We start from the raw sequence: 17,320 nt of genomic DNA, 5'->3' as shown, positions 1-17,320 counted from the left end.
GTACTGTAAGAGCGGTCACACTGCGGAGGTCTGTACTGTAAGAGCGGTCACACTGCGGAGGTCTGTACTATAAGAGCGGTCACACTGCGGAGGTCTGTACTGTAAGAGCGCTCACACTGCGGAGGTCTGTGCTGTAAGAGCGGTCACACTGCGGAGGGCTGTACTGTAAGAGCGGTCACACTGCGGAGGTCTGTACTGTAAGAGCGGTCACACTGCGGAGGTCTGTGCTGTAAGAGCGCTCACACTGCGGAGGTCTGTGCTGTAAGAGCGGTCACACTGCGGAGGTCTGTACTGTAAGAGCGCTCACACTGCGGAGGTCTGTACTGTAAGAGCGGTCACACTGCGGAGGTCTCTACTGTAAGAGTGGTCACACTGCGGAGGTCTGTACTGTAAGAGCGGTCACACTGCGGAGGTCTGTACTGTAAGAGCGGTCACACTGCGGAGGTCTGTACTGTAAGAGCGGTCACACTGCGGAGGTCTCTACTGTAAGAGCGCTCACACTGCGGAGGTCTGTACTGTACATAGTACTGTGCGTAGTGGATTCTGATGATGATGGGAGTAGTGGGTGTAGCAGATGATGTGACTGCTTTCTGATTGGATGACGTCTCTCAGCTGATGCTCAGTGTTGGGTGCGGCTGCTTCATGCTGGATTCATCCTGAAGGTGAGAGATGGAGCCGTGTACAGTGTGTGTGATCCCTGTACAGTATGTGTGTGATCCCTGTACAGTGTGTGTGTGTGTGTGTGTGTGTGTGTGTGATCCCTGTACAGTGTGTGTGTGTGTGATCCCTGTACAGTATGTGTGTGAGATCCCTGTACAGTGTGTGTGAGATCCCTGTACAGTGTGTGTGAGATCCCTGTACAGTGTGTGTGTGATCCCTGTACAGTGTGTGTGAGATCCCTGTACAGTATGTGTGTGTGATCCCTGTACAGTGTGTGTGTGTGTGAGATCCCTGTACAGTGTGTGTGTGTGTGTGTGTGTGATCCCTGTACAGTATGTGTGTGATCCCTGTACAGTGTGTGTGAGATCCCTGTACAGTGTGTGTGTGATCCCTGTACAGTATGTGTGTGTGATCCCTGTACAGTATGTGTGTGATCCCTGTAGTGTGTGTGTGATCCCTGTAGTGTGTATGTGATCCCTGTACAGTGTGTGTGTGTGATCCCTGTACAGTGTGTGTGTGTGATCCCTGTACAGTGTGTGATCCCTGTACAGTGTGTGTGTGTGTGTGATCCCTGTACAGTGTGTGTGTGTGTGATCCCTGTACAGTGTGTGTGTGTGTGTGTGATCCCTGTAGTGTGTGTGTGTGTGTGTGATCCCTGTACAGTATGTGTGTGTGATCCCTGTACAGTATGTGTGTGATCCCTGTACAGTGTGTGTGTGATCCCTGTACAGTGTGTGTGTGATCCCTGTACAGTGTGTGTGTGATCCCTGTACAGTGTGTGTGATCCCTGTACAGTGTGTGTGTGTGATCCCTGTACAGTGTGTGTGTGATCCCTGTACAGTGTGTGTGTGATCCCTGTACAGTGTGTGTGTGATCCCTGTACAGTGTGTGTGTGATCCCTGTACAGTGTGTGTGTGTGATCCCTGTACAGTGTGTGTGTGATCCCTGTACAGTATGTGTGTGATCCCTGTACAGTGTGTGTGTGTGATCCCTGTACAGTGTGTGTGTGTGATCCCTGTACAGTGTGTGTGTGTGATCCCTGTACAGTGTGTGTGTGTGATCCCTGTACAGTATGTGTGTGATCCCTGTACAGTGTGTGTGTGATCCCTGTACAGTATGTGTGTGATCCCTGTACAGTGTGTGTGTGATCCCTGTACAGTATGTGTGTGATCCCTGTACAGTATGTGTGTGTGATCCCTGTACAGTGTGTGTGATCCCTGTACAGTATGTGTGTAATCCCTGTAGTGTGTGTGTGTGATCCCTGTACAGTGTGTGTGTGATCCCTGTACAGTGTGTGATCCCTGTACAGTGTGTGTGTGTGTGTGTGTGATCCCTGTACAGTGTGTGTGTGTGATCCCTGTACAGTATGTGTGATCCCTGTACAGTGTGTGTGTGATCCCTGTACAGTATGTGTGATCCCTGTACAGTGTGTGTGTGTGTGATCCATGTACAGTGTGTGTGTGTGATCCATGTACAGTGTCAAGGACACCTGCGCACAGTGTCCTGTCTGCTGCACCTGCGCACAGTGTCCTGTCTGCTGCACCTGCGCTCAGTGTCCTGTCTGCTGCACCTGCGCACAGTATCTGGTTTGCTGCACCTGCGCACAGTGTCCTGTCTGCTGCACCTGCGCTCAGTATCCGGTTTGCTGCACCTGCGCACAGTATCCGGTCTGCTGCACCTGCGTGCAGTGTCCTGTCTGCTGCACCTGCGCACAGTGTCCTGTCTGCTGCACCTGCGCTCAGTGTCCTGTCTGCTGCACCTGCGCACAGTATCTGGTTTGCTGCACCTGCGCACAGTGTCCTGTCTGCTGCACCTGCGCTCAGTATCCGGTCTGCTGCACCTGCGCTCAGTATCCGGTTTGCTGCACCTGCGCTCAGTATCCGGTCTGCTGCACCTGCGCTCAGTATCCGGTTTGCTGCACCTGCGCACAGTATCCGGTCTGCTGCACCTGCGCGCAGTGTCCTGTCTGCTGCACCTGCGCGCAGTGTCCTGTCTGCTGCACCTGCGCGCAGTGTCCTGTCTGCTGCACCTGCGCACAGTATCTGGTTTGCTGCACCTGCGCACAGTATCTGGTTTGCTGCACCTGCGCACAGTATCCGGTTTGCTGCACCTGCGCACAGTATCCGGTCTGCTGCACCTGCGCGCAGTGTCCTGTCTGCTGCACCTGCGCACAGTGTCCTGTCTGCTGCACCTGCGCACAGTGTCCTGTCTGCTGCACCTGCGAAGTGTGTGTGTGATCCCTGTACAGTGTGTGATCCCTGTACAGTGTGTGTGTGATCCCTGTACAGTGTGTGTGTGATCCCTGTATAGTGTGTGTGTGATCCCTGTACAGTGTGTGTGTGTGTGATCCCTGTACAGTGTGTGTGTGATCCCTGTACAGTGTGTGTGTGTGTGATCCCTGTACAGTGTGTGTGTGTGTGTGTGTGTGTGTGTGTGTGATCCCTGTACAGTGTGTGTGTGTGATCCCTGTACAGTGTGTGTGATCCCTGTACAGTATGTGTGTGTGATCCCTGTACAGTGTGTGTGTGTGATCCCTGTACAGTATGTGTGTGATCCCTGTAGTGTGTGTGTGTGTGTATGTGATCCTTGTACAGTGTGTGTGTGTGATCCCTCTACAGTGTGTGTGTGTGTGTGTGTGTGTGTGATCCCTGTACAGTGTGTGATCCCTGTACAGTGTGTGATCCCTGTACAGTATGTGTGTGATCCCTGTACAGTATGTGTGTGATCCCTGTACAGTGTGTGTGTGTGATCCCTGTACAGTGTGTGTGTGATCCCTGTACAGTATGTGTGTGATCCCTGTACAGTGTGTGTGTGATCCCTGTACAGTATGTGTGTGATCCCTGTACAGTATGTGTGTGTGATCCCTGTACAGTGTGTGTGATCCCTGTACAGTATGTGTGTGTGATCCCTGTACAGTGTGTGTGTGATCCCTGTACAGTGTGTGTGTGATCCCTGTACAGTATGTGTGTGTGATCCCTGTACAGTATGTGTGTGATCCCTGTACAGTGTGTGTGTGATCCCTGTACAGTATGTGTGTGATCCCTGTACAGTATGTGTGTGTGATCCCTGTACAGTGTGTGTGATCCCTGTACAGTGTGTGTGTGATCCCTGTACAGTGTGTGTGTGATCCCTGTACAGTGTGTGTGTGATCCCTGTACAGTATGTGTGTGATCCCTGTACAGTGTGTGTGTGATCCCTGTACAGTGTGTGTGTGATCCCTGTACAGTGTGTGTGATCCCTGTACAGTGTGTGTGTGTGTGATCCCTGTACAGTGTGTGTGTGATCCCTGTACAGTGTGTGATCCCTGTACAGTGTGTGTGTGTGTGTGTGTGTGATCCATGTACAGTGTGTGTGTGTGTGTGTGTGATCCATGTACAGTGTGTGTGTGTGATCCATGTACAGTGTCAAGGACACCTGCGCACAGTGTCCTGTCTGCTGCACCTGCGCACAGTGTCCTGTCTGCTGCACCTGCGCACAGTGTCCTGTCTGCTTCACCTGCGCACAGTGTCCTGTCTGCTGCACCTGCGCACAGTGTCCTGTCTGCTGCACCTGCGCACAGTGTCCTGTCTGCTGCACCTGCGCACAGTGTCCTGTCTGCTGCACCTGCGCACAGTGTCCTGTCTGCTGCACCTGCGCACAGTATCCGGTCTGCTGCACCTGCGCACAGTGTCCTGTCTGCTGCACCTGCGCACAGTGTCCTGTCTGCTGCACCTGCGCTCAGTGTCCTGTCTGCTGCACCTGCGCTCAGTATCCGGTTTGCTGCACCTGCGCTCAGTATCCGGTTTGCTGCACCTGCGCTCAGTATCCGGTCTGCTGCACCTGCGCTCAGTATCCGGTTTGCTGCACCTGCGCACAGTGTCCTGTCTGCTGCACCTGCGCACAATGTCCTGTCTGCTGCACCTGCGCTCAGTATCCGGTTTGCTGCACCTGCGCTCAGTATCCGGTTTGCTGCACCTGCGCTCAGTATCCGGTTTGCTGCACCTGCGCACAGTGTCCTGTCTGCTGCACCTGCGCTCAGTATCCGGTCTGCTGCACCTGCGCTCAGTATCCGGTCTGCTGCACCTGCGCTCAGTATCCGGTCTGCTGCACCTGCGCTCAGTATCCGGTTTGCTGCACCTGCGCTCAGTGTCCTGTCTGCTGCACCTGCGCTCAGTATCCGGTCTGCTGCACCTGCGCACAGTATCTGGTCTGCTGCACCTGCGCGCAGTGTCCTGTCTGCTGCACCTGCGCACAGTGTCCAGTCTGCTGCACCTGCGCACAGTGTCCTGTCTGCTGCACCTGCGCTCAGTGTCCTGTCTGCTGCACCTGCGCTCAGTATCCGGTTTGCTGCACCTGCGCTCAGTATCCGGTTTGCTGCACCTGCGCTCAGTATCCGGTTTGCTGCACCTGCGCTCAGTATCCGGTCTGCTGCACCTGCGCTCAGTATCCGGTTTGCTGCACCTGCGCACAGTGTCCTGTCTGCTGCACCTGCGCTCAGTATCCGGTTTGCTGCACCTGTGCTCAGTATCCGGTTTGCTGCACCTGCGCTCAGTATCCGGTCTGCTGCACCTGCGCACAGTATCTGGTTTGCTGCACCTGCGCTCAGTATCCGGTTTGCTGCACCTGCGCACAGTGTCCTGTCTGCTGCACCTGCGCTCAGTATCCGGTCTGCTGCACCTGCGCTCAGTATCCGGTTTGCTGCACCTGCGCTCAGTATCCGGTCTGCTGCACCTGCGCTCAGTATCCGGTTTGCTGCACCTGCGCTCAGTGTCCTGTCTGCTGCACCTGCGCTCAGTATCCGGTCTGCTGCACCTGCGCACAGTATCCGGTTTGCTGCACCTGCGCTCAGTATCCGGTCTGCTGCACCTGCGCTCAGTATCCGGTCTGCTGCACCTGCGCTCAGTATCCGGTTTGCTGCACCTGCGCTCAGTATCCGGTTTGCTGCACCTGCGCTCAGTGTCCTGTCTGCTGCACCTGCGCTCAGTATCCGGTCTGCTGCACCTGCGCTCAGTATCCGGTCTGCTGCACCTGCGCTCAGTATCCGGTTTGCTGCACCTGCGCTCAGTATCCGGTTTGCTGCACCTGCGCTCAGTGTCCTGTCTGCTGCACCTGCGCTCAGTATCCGGTCTGCTGCACCTGCGCTCAGTATCCGGTCTGCTGCACCTGCGCTCAGTATCCGGTTTGCTGCACCTGCGCTCAGTATCCGGTTTGCTGCACCTGCGCTCAGTGTCCTGTCTGCTGCACCTGCGCTCAGTATCCGGTTTGCTGCACCTGCGCTCAGTATCCGGTTTGCTGCACCTGCGCTCAGTATCCGGTTTGCTGCACCTGCGCTCAGTATCCGGTCTGCTGCACCTGCGCTCAGTATCCGGTTTGCTGCACCTGCGCACAGTGTCCTGTCTGCTGCACCTGCGCTCAGTATCCGGTTTGCTGCACCTGCGCTCAGTATCCGGTTTGCTGCACCTGCGCTCAGTATCCGGTTTGCTGCACCTGCGCACAGTGTCCTGTCTGCTGCACCTGCGCTCAGTATCCGGTCTGCTGCACCTGCGCTCAGTATCCGGTTTGCTGCACCTGCGCTCAGTATCCGGTCTGCTGCACCTGCGCTCAGTATCCGGTTTGCTGCACCTGCGCTCAGTATCCTGTCTGCTGCACCTGCGCTCAGTGTCCTGTCTGCTGCACCTGCGCTCAGTATCCGGTCTGCTGCACCTGCGCTCAGTATCCGGTCTGCTGCACCTGCGCTCAGTATCCGGTTTGCTGCACCTGCGCTCAGTATCCGGTTTGCTGCACCTGCGCTCAGTATCCGGTTTGCTGCACCTGCGCACAGTATCCGGTCTGCTGCACCTGCGCTCAGTATCCGGTCTGCTGCACCTGCGCTCAGTATCCGGTTTGCTGCACCTGCGCTCAGTATCCGGTCTGCTGCACCTGCGCGCAGTGTCCTGTCTGCTGCACCTGCGCTCAGTATCCGGTCTGCTGCACCTGCGCTCAGTATCCGGTCTGCTGCACCTGCGCTCAGTATCCGGTCTGCTGCACCTGCGCACAGTGTCCTGTCTGCTGCACCTGCGCACAGTGTCCTGTCTGCTGCACCTGCGCACAGTGTCCTGTCTGCTGCACCTGCGCACAGTGTCCTGTCTGCTGCACCTGCGCACAGTGTCCTGTCTGCTGCACCTGCGCACAGTGTCCTGTCTGCTGCACCTGCGCACAGTGTCCTGTCTGCTGCACCTGCGCACAGTGTCCTGTCTGCTGCACCTGCGCTCAGTATCCGGTCTGCTGCACCTGCGCACAGTGTCCTGTCTGCTGCACCTGCGCACAGTGTCCTGTCTGCTGCACCTGCGCACAGTGTCCTGTCTGCTGCACCTGCGCTCAGTGTCCTGTCTGCTGCACCTGCGCACAGTGTCCTGTCTGCTGCACCTGCGCTCAGTATCCGGTCTGCTGCACCTGCGCACAGTGTCCTGTCTGCTGCACCTGCGCACAGTGTCCTGTCTGCTGCACCTGCGCACAGTGTCCTGTCTGCTGCACCTGCGCACAGTGTCCTGTCTGCTGCACCTGCGCACAGTGTCCTGTCTGCTGCACCTGCGCTCAGTATCCGGTCTGCTGCACCTGCGCTCAGTGTCCTGTCTGCTGCACCTGCGCACAGTGTCCTGTCTGCTGCACCTGCGCTCAGTATCCGGTTTGCTGCACCTGCGCACAGTGTCCTGTCTGCTGCACCTGCGCACAGTGTCCTGTCTGCTGCACCTGCGCACAGTGTCCTGTCTGCTGCACCTGCGCTCAGTATCCGGTTTGCTGCACCTGCGCACAGTGTCCTGTCTGCTGCACCTGCGCACAGTGTCCTGTCTGCTGCACCTGCGCTCAGTATCTGGTTTGCTGCACCTGCGCTCAGTATCTGGTTTGCTGCACCTGCGCTCAGTATCCGGTCTGCTGCACCTGCGCTCAGTATCCGGTTTGCTGCACCTGCGCACAGTATCCGGTCTGCTGCACCTGCGCTCAGTATCCGGTTTGCTGCACCTGCGCACAGTGTCCTGTCTGCTGCACCTGCGCTCAGTATCCGGTTTGCTGCACCTGCGCTCAGTATCCGGTTTGCTGCACCTGCGCTCAGTATCCGGTTTGCTGCACCTGCGCTCAGTATCCGGTTTGCTGCACCTGCGCTCAGTATCCGGTTTGCTGCACCTGCGCTCAGTATCCGGTCTGCTGCACCTGCGCTCAGTATCCGGTTTGCTGCACCTGCGCTCAGTATCCGGTCTGCTGCACCTGCGCTCAGTATCCGGTTTGCTGCACCTGCGCTCAGTATCCGGTTTGCTGCACCTGCGCTCAGTATCCGGTTTGCTGCACCTGCGCTCAGTATCCGGTCTGCTGCACCTGCGCTCAGTATCCGGTTTGCTGCACCTGCGCTCAGTATCCGGTCTGCTGCACCTGCGCTCAGTATCCGGTCTGCTGCACCTGCGCTCAGTATCCGGTTTGCTGCACCTGCGCACAGTATCCGGTTTGCTGCACCTGCGCTCAGTATCCGGTCTGCTGCACCTGCGCTCAGTATCCGGTTTGCTGCACCTGCGCTCAGTATCCGGTCTGCTGCACCTGCGCTCAGTATCCGGTTTGCTGCACCTGCGCACAGTATCCGGTCTGCTGCACCTGCGCTCAGTATCCGGTTTGCTGCACCTGCGCACAGTGTCCTGTCTGCTGCACCTGCGCTCAGTATCCGGTTTGCTGCACCTGCGCTCAGTATCCGGTTTGCTGCACCTGCGCTCAGTATCCGGTTTGCTGCACCTGCGCACAGTGTCCTGTCTGCTGCACCTGCGCTCAGTATCCGGTTTGCTGCACCTGCGCTCAGTATCCGGTCTGCTGCACCTGCGCTCAGTATCCGGTTTGCTGCACCTGCGCTCAGTATCCGGTTTGCTGCACCTGCGCTCAGTATCCGGTTTGCTGCACCTGCGCTCAGTATCCGGTCTGCTGCACCTGCGCTCAGTATCCGGTTTGCTGCACCTGCGCTCAGTATCCGGTCTGCTGCACCTGCGCTCAGTATCCGGTTTGCTGCACCTGCGCTCAGTATCCGGTTTGCTGCACCTGCGCTCAGTATCCGGTCTGCTGCACCTGCGCTCAGTATCCGGTTTGCTGCACCTGCGCTCAGTATCCGGTCTGCTGCACCTGCGCTCAGTATCCGGTCTGCTGCACCTGCGCTCAGTATCCGGTTTGCTGCACCTGCGCTCAGTATCCGGTTTGCTGCACCTGCATATGTTCGCATTGAGCAGAGTTTATTGCTGGCCTTAGAACTAAATATTATTATGGAATCCTAATCAAACATTTTTCTCGATTAATCAGCAGTTTGTCCCTCGCCCCGGGTTCCCTCGGTTCTCGCCCGTTTATTGGATCTGCATCCAGTCTGATTTATCCTCCATTGAATGCTGGAATGTCAGAGCCGGCGGTCACACAACATGTCTGCACCTTCCTTCCAGGAGCAGCCGCGACCTGTGCCGTAATGTCCCTGCACCCTCTGTAGCATTTATTATTCCTACTAGAAATCCTGGCTGTTCTAGGACACAGTGACGCCCGCTTGTCCCCCGTGTGCCCCCTCACCGACGCCCGCTTGTCCCCCGTGTGCCCCCTCACCGACGCCCGCTTGTCTGCCCGCTTGCCCTCTCACCTGTATATGGTGCAGATATTTTCTGGGGAATCCGAATCCGCCAGACGTGCAGGTACCTGAGCTCTGTTCACATGTAGCATTCGAGCAGCTCCAATCCCTGGTTCACCAGTAAGCGCCACACCACGGCTTTTCCCGTGCACCTTAACTGCTTTGTGTGAACATACCCCAAAGGCAGCATGTGCCCTCTCCGCCATTTCTGCTGCTGCACCTGCGTAATACCCGCCATTTTTTCCTGCAGGGTTGCTGAACCTTCCTCAGTCCAGCGCTTCCTGGGGGGCAATGAGCGGAGACCGTGATCTGGGTTGTCAGTATCGCATCGGATTCCCAGGGGTCACGGAACCAACTCCAAGTCTGAAGGGCCCATTCAAGCGCGACTACCTGGTGGATGCAGCCAAGCAGCTGCACGTGGCGCAGGAGCGAGATGCCAACGAGGAGTATGAAGCGGCCTTCAGCCACTACAAGCACGGGGTGGAGCTGCTCCTGAGTGGGGTGACAGGTCAGGGTTTGGTGCCCCGCGTGACATCCCCACCCCCACATCAGCTCCCTCCTCATTCTTCTCTCTCCCCCACTAGTGGACCCGAGCAGAGAGAGGCGCGAGGCAGTGAAACGCAAGATCTCACAGTACTTGAAACGAGCTGAAGAAATCTTCAACTGCCACCTGCAAAGGCCTGTGGGAAACGTGACTGGTGCAGCAGAGGTGAGGACGTGGGCGAGACGTGGCAGCCTGGGTGGCGGTGGTCCTGCTGCGGTTCCCGACTTTTGCGTTTTGTCTGTCTCAGGGTTACAGCAGCCTCAGATTCCGCCCCATCCGCGTCCTGAGCGCTGCAGTGGAGAACCTGAAAGGCTGCCGAGTCCTAGAGATCATTGATAAGGTACGTGGCAAGAGGCCACGGCGCCCTGAGAGCCTGCACTCTGTGACCGCTGTGCTTTCTCCACGGTTTAGGTGCAGCTGGTGTATGACCCGACCTCAAGGACAAGGTTTATTCTTAAGGTAAGACTCCCATCATCCATCAGCATGTAGTAATCATGTGACTGGCGTTGGCAGCAGCATGCGGGGCCCCTCTGCCTCTCACCGTCCCCTGACTGGCCGCTTTGCTTTCTGTGTAGTCTCTGATGAAGTCTGGTCGTTGTGGCCACGGAGCAGTCACGGTTATTCCACAGGGCGTCCCCTTCATGGTGCCGCTGCAGAAGTTTTACGTTGGTGAAGACTCCCTGTATCTGCGGCTGCAGCACGTTCCAGGTCAGACGCTCGGCGACATCAGCGCCTTCCCCACCTCAGTCACCCGTCTGCTCTGCACCTTCCCTTCTCTGCTCCATTCTTGCAGGAGGACGTCTGTGGGGACATCTCAAGAAGTACCAGGTTCCCATCAGTCACTGCAGCCCTTCACAGGACTGGGTCCAGGGGGTGCCGGAGTCACAGGTCAGACTTTGGGGTGCCCAGCTGACCTTGGCACTGGACTCTCTTCACCAGGAGGGGGTTCTGTGCAGAGATCTGAATCCCCGCAATGTGCTCCTGGGAGACACTGGTGAGAAGAAGCTCCCTCCAGCACCCTCCCGGCAGCAGTGAGGTGGCCCTGACGTGCCTTGTGTCTCCATAGGGGACGTGCTCCTGACATACTTTGGCCAGTGGCGAGAGGTGGATCACGTCTGTTGTCCTGAGGCTGTGGAGCAGCTGTACGTGGCACCAGGTGCGCTCCTCTCCTTTTCTGTGCATCACATCTTGGCGCTCGTACATACAAGGTCACTGAGCAGTGCCGCCCTTTTGTTTTGCAGAGGTCCTGGGGGTGGCTGCAGTGGACGAGGCCTGTGACTGGTGGAGCCTAGGGGTGCTCCTCTACGAGATGATGACTGGACAGGTGAGGATGTGGCTTCTCCACGGGTCTCTTTCCTGGCAGGAGTAGCTGACTCTGTGTCTCCACAGCCCCTGTACAAGACCCTGATGTCAGGGGTCAGCAGTCAGATGGAGGTCCCCTGCCCAGAGCAGCTCAGTGCGGATGCAGTGTCTCTGCTGAAAGCGGTGAGTACGTCTGAGGGTTCGCCACCTGCCCCAACCTTATACTGGTTGCATTTGGCCTTGTTGTGCAGCCACGTGATTTCCATCCATGACCCAGGTCAGCCACTTCTGTTCAGGCTAATGGCTCTCTTGGGTTCACGTGCCCCTCGAGGATTGTGTTGCTGTCTGCTCCTCGATGTCTCATAAGCATGTTGTCTCCTCGTTTCAGCTGCTCATTTATGATCCAGAGAAACGGCTCGGCTCTGGTCCTGGGGGAGCACAAAGGATCAAGTCCCACCCGTTCTTCAGTGACGTCCACTAGGGCAAACTGCTCTGAGGGGTGGAGGTCATGGGGCTGCCGGGGGTCCCCCACAACGGGCAACACAATGCACAAAACCAAAGCAGTATGTAAAAGGTCACCGATGTGATGTCACAGCCAGTCACAGATGTGATGTCACAGCCAGTCACAGATGTGATGTCACAGCCAGTTACCACTCAGCCACCAATATGTCACAGCCAGTTACCACTCAGCCACCAATATGTCACAGCCAGTTACTGGACAGTCCCCAATGTGATGTTACCGGACAGTCACAGATGTGATCTCACAGTTACCGGACAGTTACAGATGTGATGTCACAGCCAGTTACCGGACAGTTACAGATGTGATGTCACAGCCAGTTACCGGACAGTTACAGATGTGATGTCACAGCCAGTTACCGGACAGTTACAGATGTGATGTCACAGCCAGTTACCGGACAGTTACAGATGTGATGTCACAGCCAGTTACCGGACAGTTACAGATGTGATGTCACAGCCAGTTACCGGACAGTTACAGATGTGATGTCACAGCCAGTTACCGGACAGTTACAGATGTGATGTCACAGCCAGTTACAGATGTGATGTCACAGCCAGTTACCGGACAGTTACAGATGTGATGTCACAGCCAGTTACCGGACAGTTACAGATGTGATGTCACAGCCAGTTACAGATGTGATGTCACAGCCAGTTACCGGACAGTTACAGATGTGATGTCACAGCCAGTTACCGGACAGTTACAGATGTGATGTCACAGCCAGTTACCGGACAGTTACAGATGTGATGTCACAGCCAGTTACCGGACAGTTACAGATGTGATGTCACAGCCAGTTACCGGACAGTTACAGATGTGATGTCACAGCCAGTTACCGGACAGTTACAGATGTGATGTCACAGCCAGTTACCGGACAGTTACAGATGTGATGTCACAGCCAGTTACCGGACAGTTACAGATGTGATGTCACAGCCAGTTACAGATGTGATGTCACAGCCAGTTACCGGACAGTTACAGATGTGATGTCACAGCCAGTTACCGGACAGTTACAGATGTGATGTCACAGCCAGTTACAGATGTGATGTCACAGCCAGTTACCGGACAGTTACAGATGTGATGTCACAGCCAGTTACCGGACAGTTACAGATGTGATGTCACAGCCAGTTACCGGACAGTTACAGATGTGATGTCACAGCCAGTTACCATACATTCACAGATGTGATGTCACAGCCAGTTACCGGACAGTCACAGATGTGATGTCACAGCCAGTTACCGGACAGTTACAGATGTGATGTCACAGCCAGTTACCGGACAGTTACAGATGTGATGTCACAGCCAGTTACCGGACAGTTACAGATGTGATGTCACAGCCAGTTACCGGACAGTTACAGATGTGATGTCACAGCCAGTTACCGGACAGTTACAGATGTGATGTCACAGCCAGTTACCGGACAGTCACAGATGTGATGTCACAGCCAGTTACCGGACAGTCACAGATGTGATGTCACAGCCAGTTACCACTCAGCCACCAATATGTCACAGCCAGTTACCGGACAGTCCCCAATGTGATGTCACAGCCAGTTACCAGGTAGTCCCCGATGTGATGTCACAGTTACCTGCTCAATAAAGAACGACACCCTGATTGGTCTGTGCGTTGGTGGCAGCTGCGGGGAGGATTGGGTCTTGAAAGGGGAGATGTAAAATGGCAGGTATGGACCCCTCAGCTTGGACGGCAGTTTCACACTAGTGCTTGGTATCCGGCGTAGAACATCCCGGCATTGCTGGAAGCTTGGATGATTCTCTGCATACAGTGGCGGAAATAATTATTTGACCCCTCACTGATTTTGTAAGTTTGTCCAATGACAAAGAAATGAAAAGTCTCAGAACAGTATCATTTCAATGGTAGGTTTATTGTAACAGTGGCAGATAGCACATCAAAAGGAAAATCGAAAAAATAACTTTAAATAAAAGATAGCAACTGATTTGCATTTCATTGAGTGAAATAAGTATTTGAACCCTCTAACAAAAAAAGACTTAATACTTGGTGGAAAAACCCTTGTTTGCAAGCACAGAGGTCAAACGTTTCTTGTAATTGATGACCAAGTTTGCGCACATTTTAGGAGGAATGTTGGTCCACTCCTCTTTGCAGATCATCTCTAAATCCCTAAGGTTTCGAGGCTGTCTCTGTGCAACTCTGAGCTTGAGCTCCCTCCATAGGTTTTCGATTGGATTAAGGTCCGGAGACTGACTAGGCCACTCCATGACCTTAATGTGCTTCTTCTTGAGCCACTCCTTTGTTGCCTTTGCTGTATGTTTTGGGTCATTGTCGTGCTGGAACACCCATCCACGACCCATTTTCAGTTTCCTGGCAGAGGGAAGGAGGTTGTCGCTCAGGATTTCACGATACATGGCTCCGTCCATTTTCCCGTTTAGGCGAATAAGTTGTCCTGTGCCCTTAGCAGAAAAACACCCCCAAAGCAAAATGTTTCCACCCCCATGCTTGACGGTGGGGACGGTGTTTTGGGGGTCATAGGCAGCATTTTTCTTCCTCCAAACACAGCGAGTTGAGTTAATGCCAAAGAGCTCTATTTTGGTCTCCTCAGACCACAGCACCTTCTCCCAGTCACTCTCTGAATCATTCAGGTGTTCATTGGCAAACTTCAGACGGGCCTGCACATGTGCCTTCCTGAGCAGGGGGACCTTGCGAGCCCTGCAGGATTTTAATCCATTGCGGTGTAATGTGTTTCCAATGGTTTTCTTGGTGACTGTGGTCCCTGCTAATTTGAGGTCATTAACTAACTCCTCCCGTGTAGTTCTAGGATGCTTTTTCACCTTTCTCAGAACCATTGACACCCCACGAGGTGAGATCTTGCGTGGAGCCCCAGAGCGAGGTCGATTGATGGTCATTTTGTGCTCCTTCCATTTTCGAACAATCGCACCAACAGTTGTCACCTTCTCTCCCAGCTTCTTGCTAATGGTTTTGTAGCCCATTCCAGCCTTGTGCAGGTCTACAATTTTGTCTCTGACATCCTTGGACAGCTCTTTGGTCTTTCCCATGTTGGAGAGTTTGGAGTCTGCTTGATTGATTGATTCTGTGGACAGGTGTCTTTTATACAGGTGACTAGTTAAGACAGGTGTCCTTAATGAGGGTGACTAATTGAGTAGAAGTGTCTAACCACTCTGTGGGAGCCAGAACTCTTAATGGTTGGTAGGGGTTCAAATACTTATTTCACTCAATGAAATGCAAATCAGTTGCTATCTTTTATTTAAAGTTATTTTTTCGATTTTCCTTTTGATGTGCTATCTGCCACTGTTACAATAAACCTACCATTGAAATGATACTGTTCTGAGACTTTTCATTTCTTTGTCATTGGACAAACTTACAAAATCAGTGAGGGGTCAAATAATTATTTCCGCCACTGTATTTGCCGGGTCTCCACTGCTCCCCATTATAGCTGATGAGGCGGGATGGAGACGCTCAAGCTTCTGGCAATGGCGGAATGCAGAGAGATGGAAAAGCCTGCTGGAGTCACCGCGCTAGTGACTAGCACAGTTTACTCACCCCTTTCTCCTTCAGTGGATTCCACAGTAGATCAGGAGTCAGGACTCATTCTGGGCCATCCTTAAAGGGGGTTATCCCACAAAATGTCTCACACTCACTGGTAGCGCCCCCTGCAGTTTCACCTGGTGCAGTGACATCACAGTGCAGCGCTCCAGACAACTTTCATTCACCGCAACTTCTACATTCATAGACGTACACTGCTCTCCAGTCCTCAGGACGTGCACAGCTCGCCAGTCCTCAGGACGTGCACAGCTCGCCAGTCCTCAGGACGTGCACAGCTCGCCAGTCCTCAGGACGTGCACAGCTCGCCAGTCCTCAGGACGTGCACAGCTCTCCAGTCCTCAGGACGTGCACAGCTCGCCAGTCCTCAGGACGTGCACAGCTCGCCAGTCCTCAGGACGTGCACAGCTCGCCAGTCCTCAGGACGTGCACAGCTCGCCAGTCCTCAGGACGTGCACAGCTCGCCAGTCCTCAGGACGTGCACAGCTCGCCAGTCCTCAGGACGTGCACAGCTCGCCAGTCCTCAGGACGTGCACAGCTCGCCAGTCCTCAGGACGTGCACAGCTCGCCAGTCCTCAGGACGTGCACAGCTCGCCAGTCCTCAGGACGTGCACTGCTCTCCAGTCCTCAGGACGTGCACAGCTCGCCAGTCCTCAGGACGTGCACAGCTCGCCAGTCCTCAGGACGTGCACAGCTCTCCAGTCCTCAGGACGTGCACAGCTCTCCAGTCCTCAGGACGTGCACAGCTCGCCAGTCCTCAGGACGTGCACAGCTCTCCAGTCCTCAGGACGTGCACAGCTCGCCAGTCCTCAGGACGTGCACAGCTCGCCAGTCCTCAGGACGTGCACAGCTCGCCAGTCCTCAGGACGTGCACAGCTCGCCAGTCCTCAGGACGTGCACAGCTCGCCAGTCCTCAGGACGTGCACAGCTCGCCAGTCCTCAGGACGTGCACAGCTCGCCAGTCCTCAGGACGTGCACAGCTCGCCAGTCCTCAGGACGTGCACAGCTCGCCAGTCCTCAGGACGTGCACAGCTCGCCAGTCCTCAGGACGTACACTGCTCTCCAGTCCTCAGGACGTGCACAGCTCGCCAGTCCTCAGGACGTGCACAGCTCGCCAGTCCTCAGGACGTGCACAGCTCTCCAGTCCTCAGGACGTGCACAGCTCTCCAGTCCTCAGGACGTGCACAGCTCGCCAGTCCTCAGGACGTGCACAGCTCGCCAGTCCTCAGGGCGTGCACAGCTCGCCAGTCCTCAGGGCGTGCACAGCTCTCCAGTCCTCAGGACGTGCACAGCTCTCCAGTCCTCAGGACGTGCACAGCTCGCCAGTCCTCAGGACGTGCACAGCTCGCCAGTCCTCAGGACGTGCACAGCTCTCCAGTCCTCAGGACGTGCACAGCTCGCCAGTCCTCAGGACGTGCACAGCTCGCCAGTCCTCAGGACGTGCACAGCTCGCCAGTCCTCAGGACGTGCACAGCTCTCCAGTCCTCAGGACGTGCACAGCTCGCCAGTCCTCAGGACGTACACTGCTCTCCAGTCCTCAGGACGTGCACAGCTCTCCAGTCCTCAGGACGTGCACAGCTCGCCAGTCCTCAGGACGTGCACAGCTCTCCAGTCCTCAGGACGTGCACAGCTCTCCAGTCCTCAGGACGTGCACTGCTCTCCAGTCCTCAGGACGTGCACAGCTCTCCAGTCCTCAGGACGTGCACAGCTCTCCAGTCCTCAGGACGTGCACAGCTCGCCAGTCCTCAGGACGTGCACAGCTCGCCAGTCCTCAGGACGTGCACAGCTCGCCAGTCCTCAGGACGTGCACAGCTCGCCAGTCCTCAGGACGTGCACAGCTCTCCAGTCCTCAGGACGTGCACAGCTCGCCAGTCCTCAGGACGTGCACAGCTCGCCAGTCCTCAGGACGTGCACAGCTCGCCAGTCCTCAGGACGTGCACAGCTCTCCAGTCCTCAGGACGTGCACAGCTCGCCAGTCCTCAGGACGTGCACAGCTCGCCAGTCCTCAGGACGTGCACAGCTCGCCAGTCCTCAGGACGTGCACAGCTCTCCAGTCCTCAGGACGTGCACAGCTCGCCAGTCCTCAGGACGTGCACAGCTCGCCAGTCCTCAGGACGTGCACAGCTCGCCAGTCCTCAGGACGTGCACAGCTCGCCAGTCCTCAGGACGTGCACAGCTCTCCAGTCC

At 55.7% G+C, this 17,320-nt stretch overlaps 1 protein-coding gene across 2 annotated transcripts; it reads left to right on the top strand.

Annotated features, from left to right (window-relative positions):
- Nucleotides 1-431: 431 nt before the first annotated feature.
- RPS6KL1 (ribosomal protein S6 kinase like 1) lies at nucleotides 432-11,661 on the top strand. 2 transcript variants are annotated; one of them, XM_040412358.1, is made up of 11 exons: nucleotides 432-662; nucleotides 9,507-9,764; nucleotides 9,841-9,965; nucleotides 10,048-10,140; nucleotides 10,212-10,259; nucleotides 10,376-10,508; nucleotides 10,594-10,794; nucleotides 10,867-10,956; nucleotides 11,042-11,124; nucleotides 11,190-11,285; nucleotides 11,491-11,661. In XM_040412358.1, the coding sequence occupies exons 2-11, from the start codon at nucleotides 9,548-9,550 to the stop codon at nucleotides 11,581-11,583; spliced, it is 1,179 nt and encodes a 392-aa protein (XP_040268292.1). In that variant the 5' UTR covers nucleotides 432-662; nucleotides 9,507-9,547; the 3' UTR covers nucleotides 11,584-11,661. The 2 variants fall into 2 exon arrangements, with proteins under 2 accessions (XP_040268292.1, XP_040268293.1); XM_040412359.1 differs by lacking the exon at nucleotides 10,048-10,140.
- Nucleotides 11,662-17,320: the final 5,659 nt, after the last annotated feature.

The sequence above is a fragment of the Bufo bufo genome, chromosome 11, assembly GCF_905171765.1.
Source record: "Bufo bufo chromosome 11, aBufBuf1.1, whole genome shotgun sequence".
In the NCBI taxonomy this organism is placed as follows: Eukaryota; Metazoa; Chordata; class Amphibia; order Anura; family Bufonidae; genus Bufo; species Bufo bufo.
This window is presented reverse-complemented; position numbering and strand designations above follow the sequence as displayed.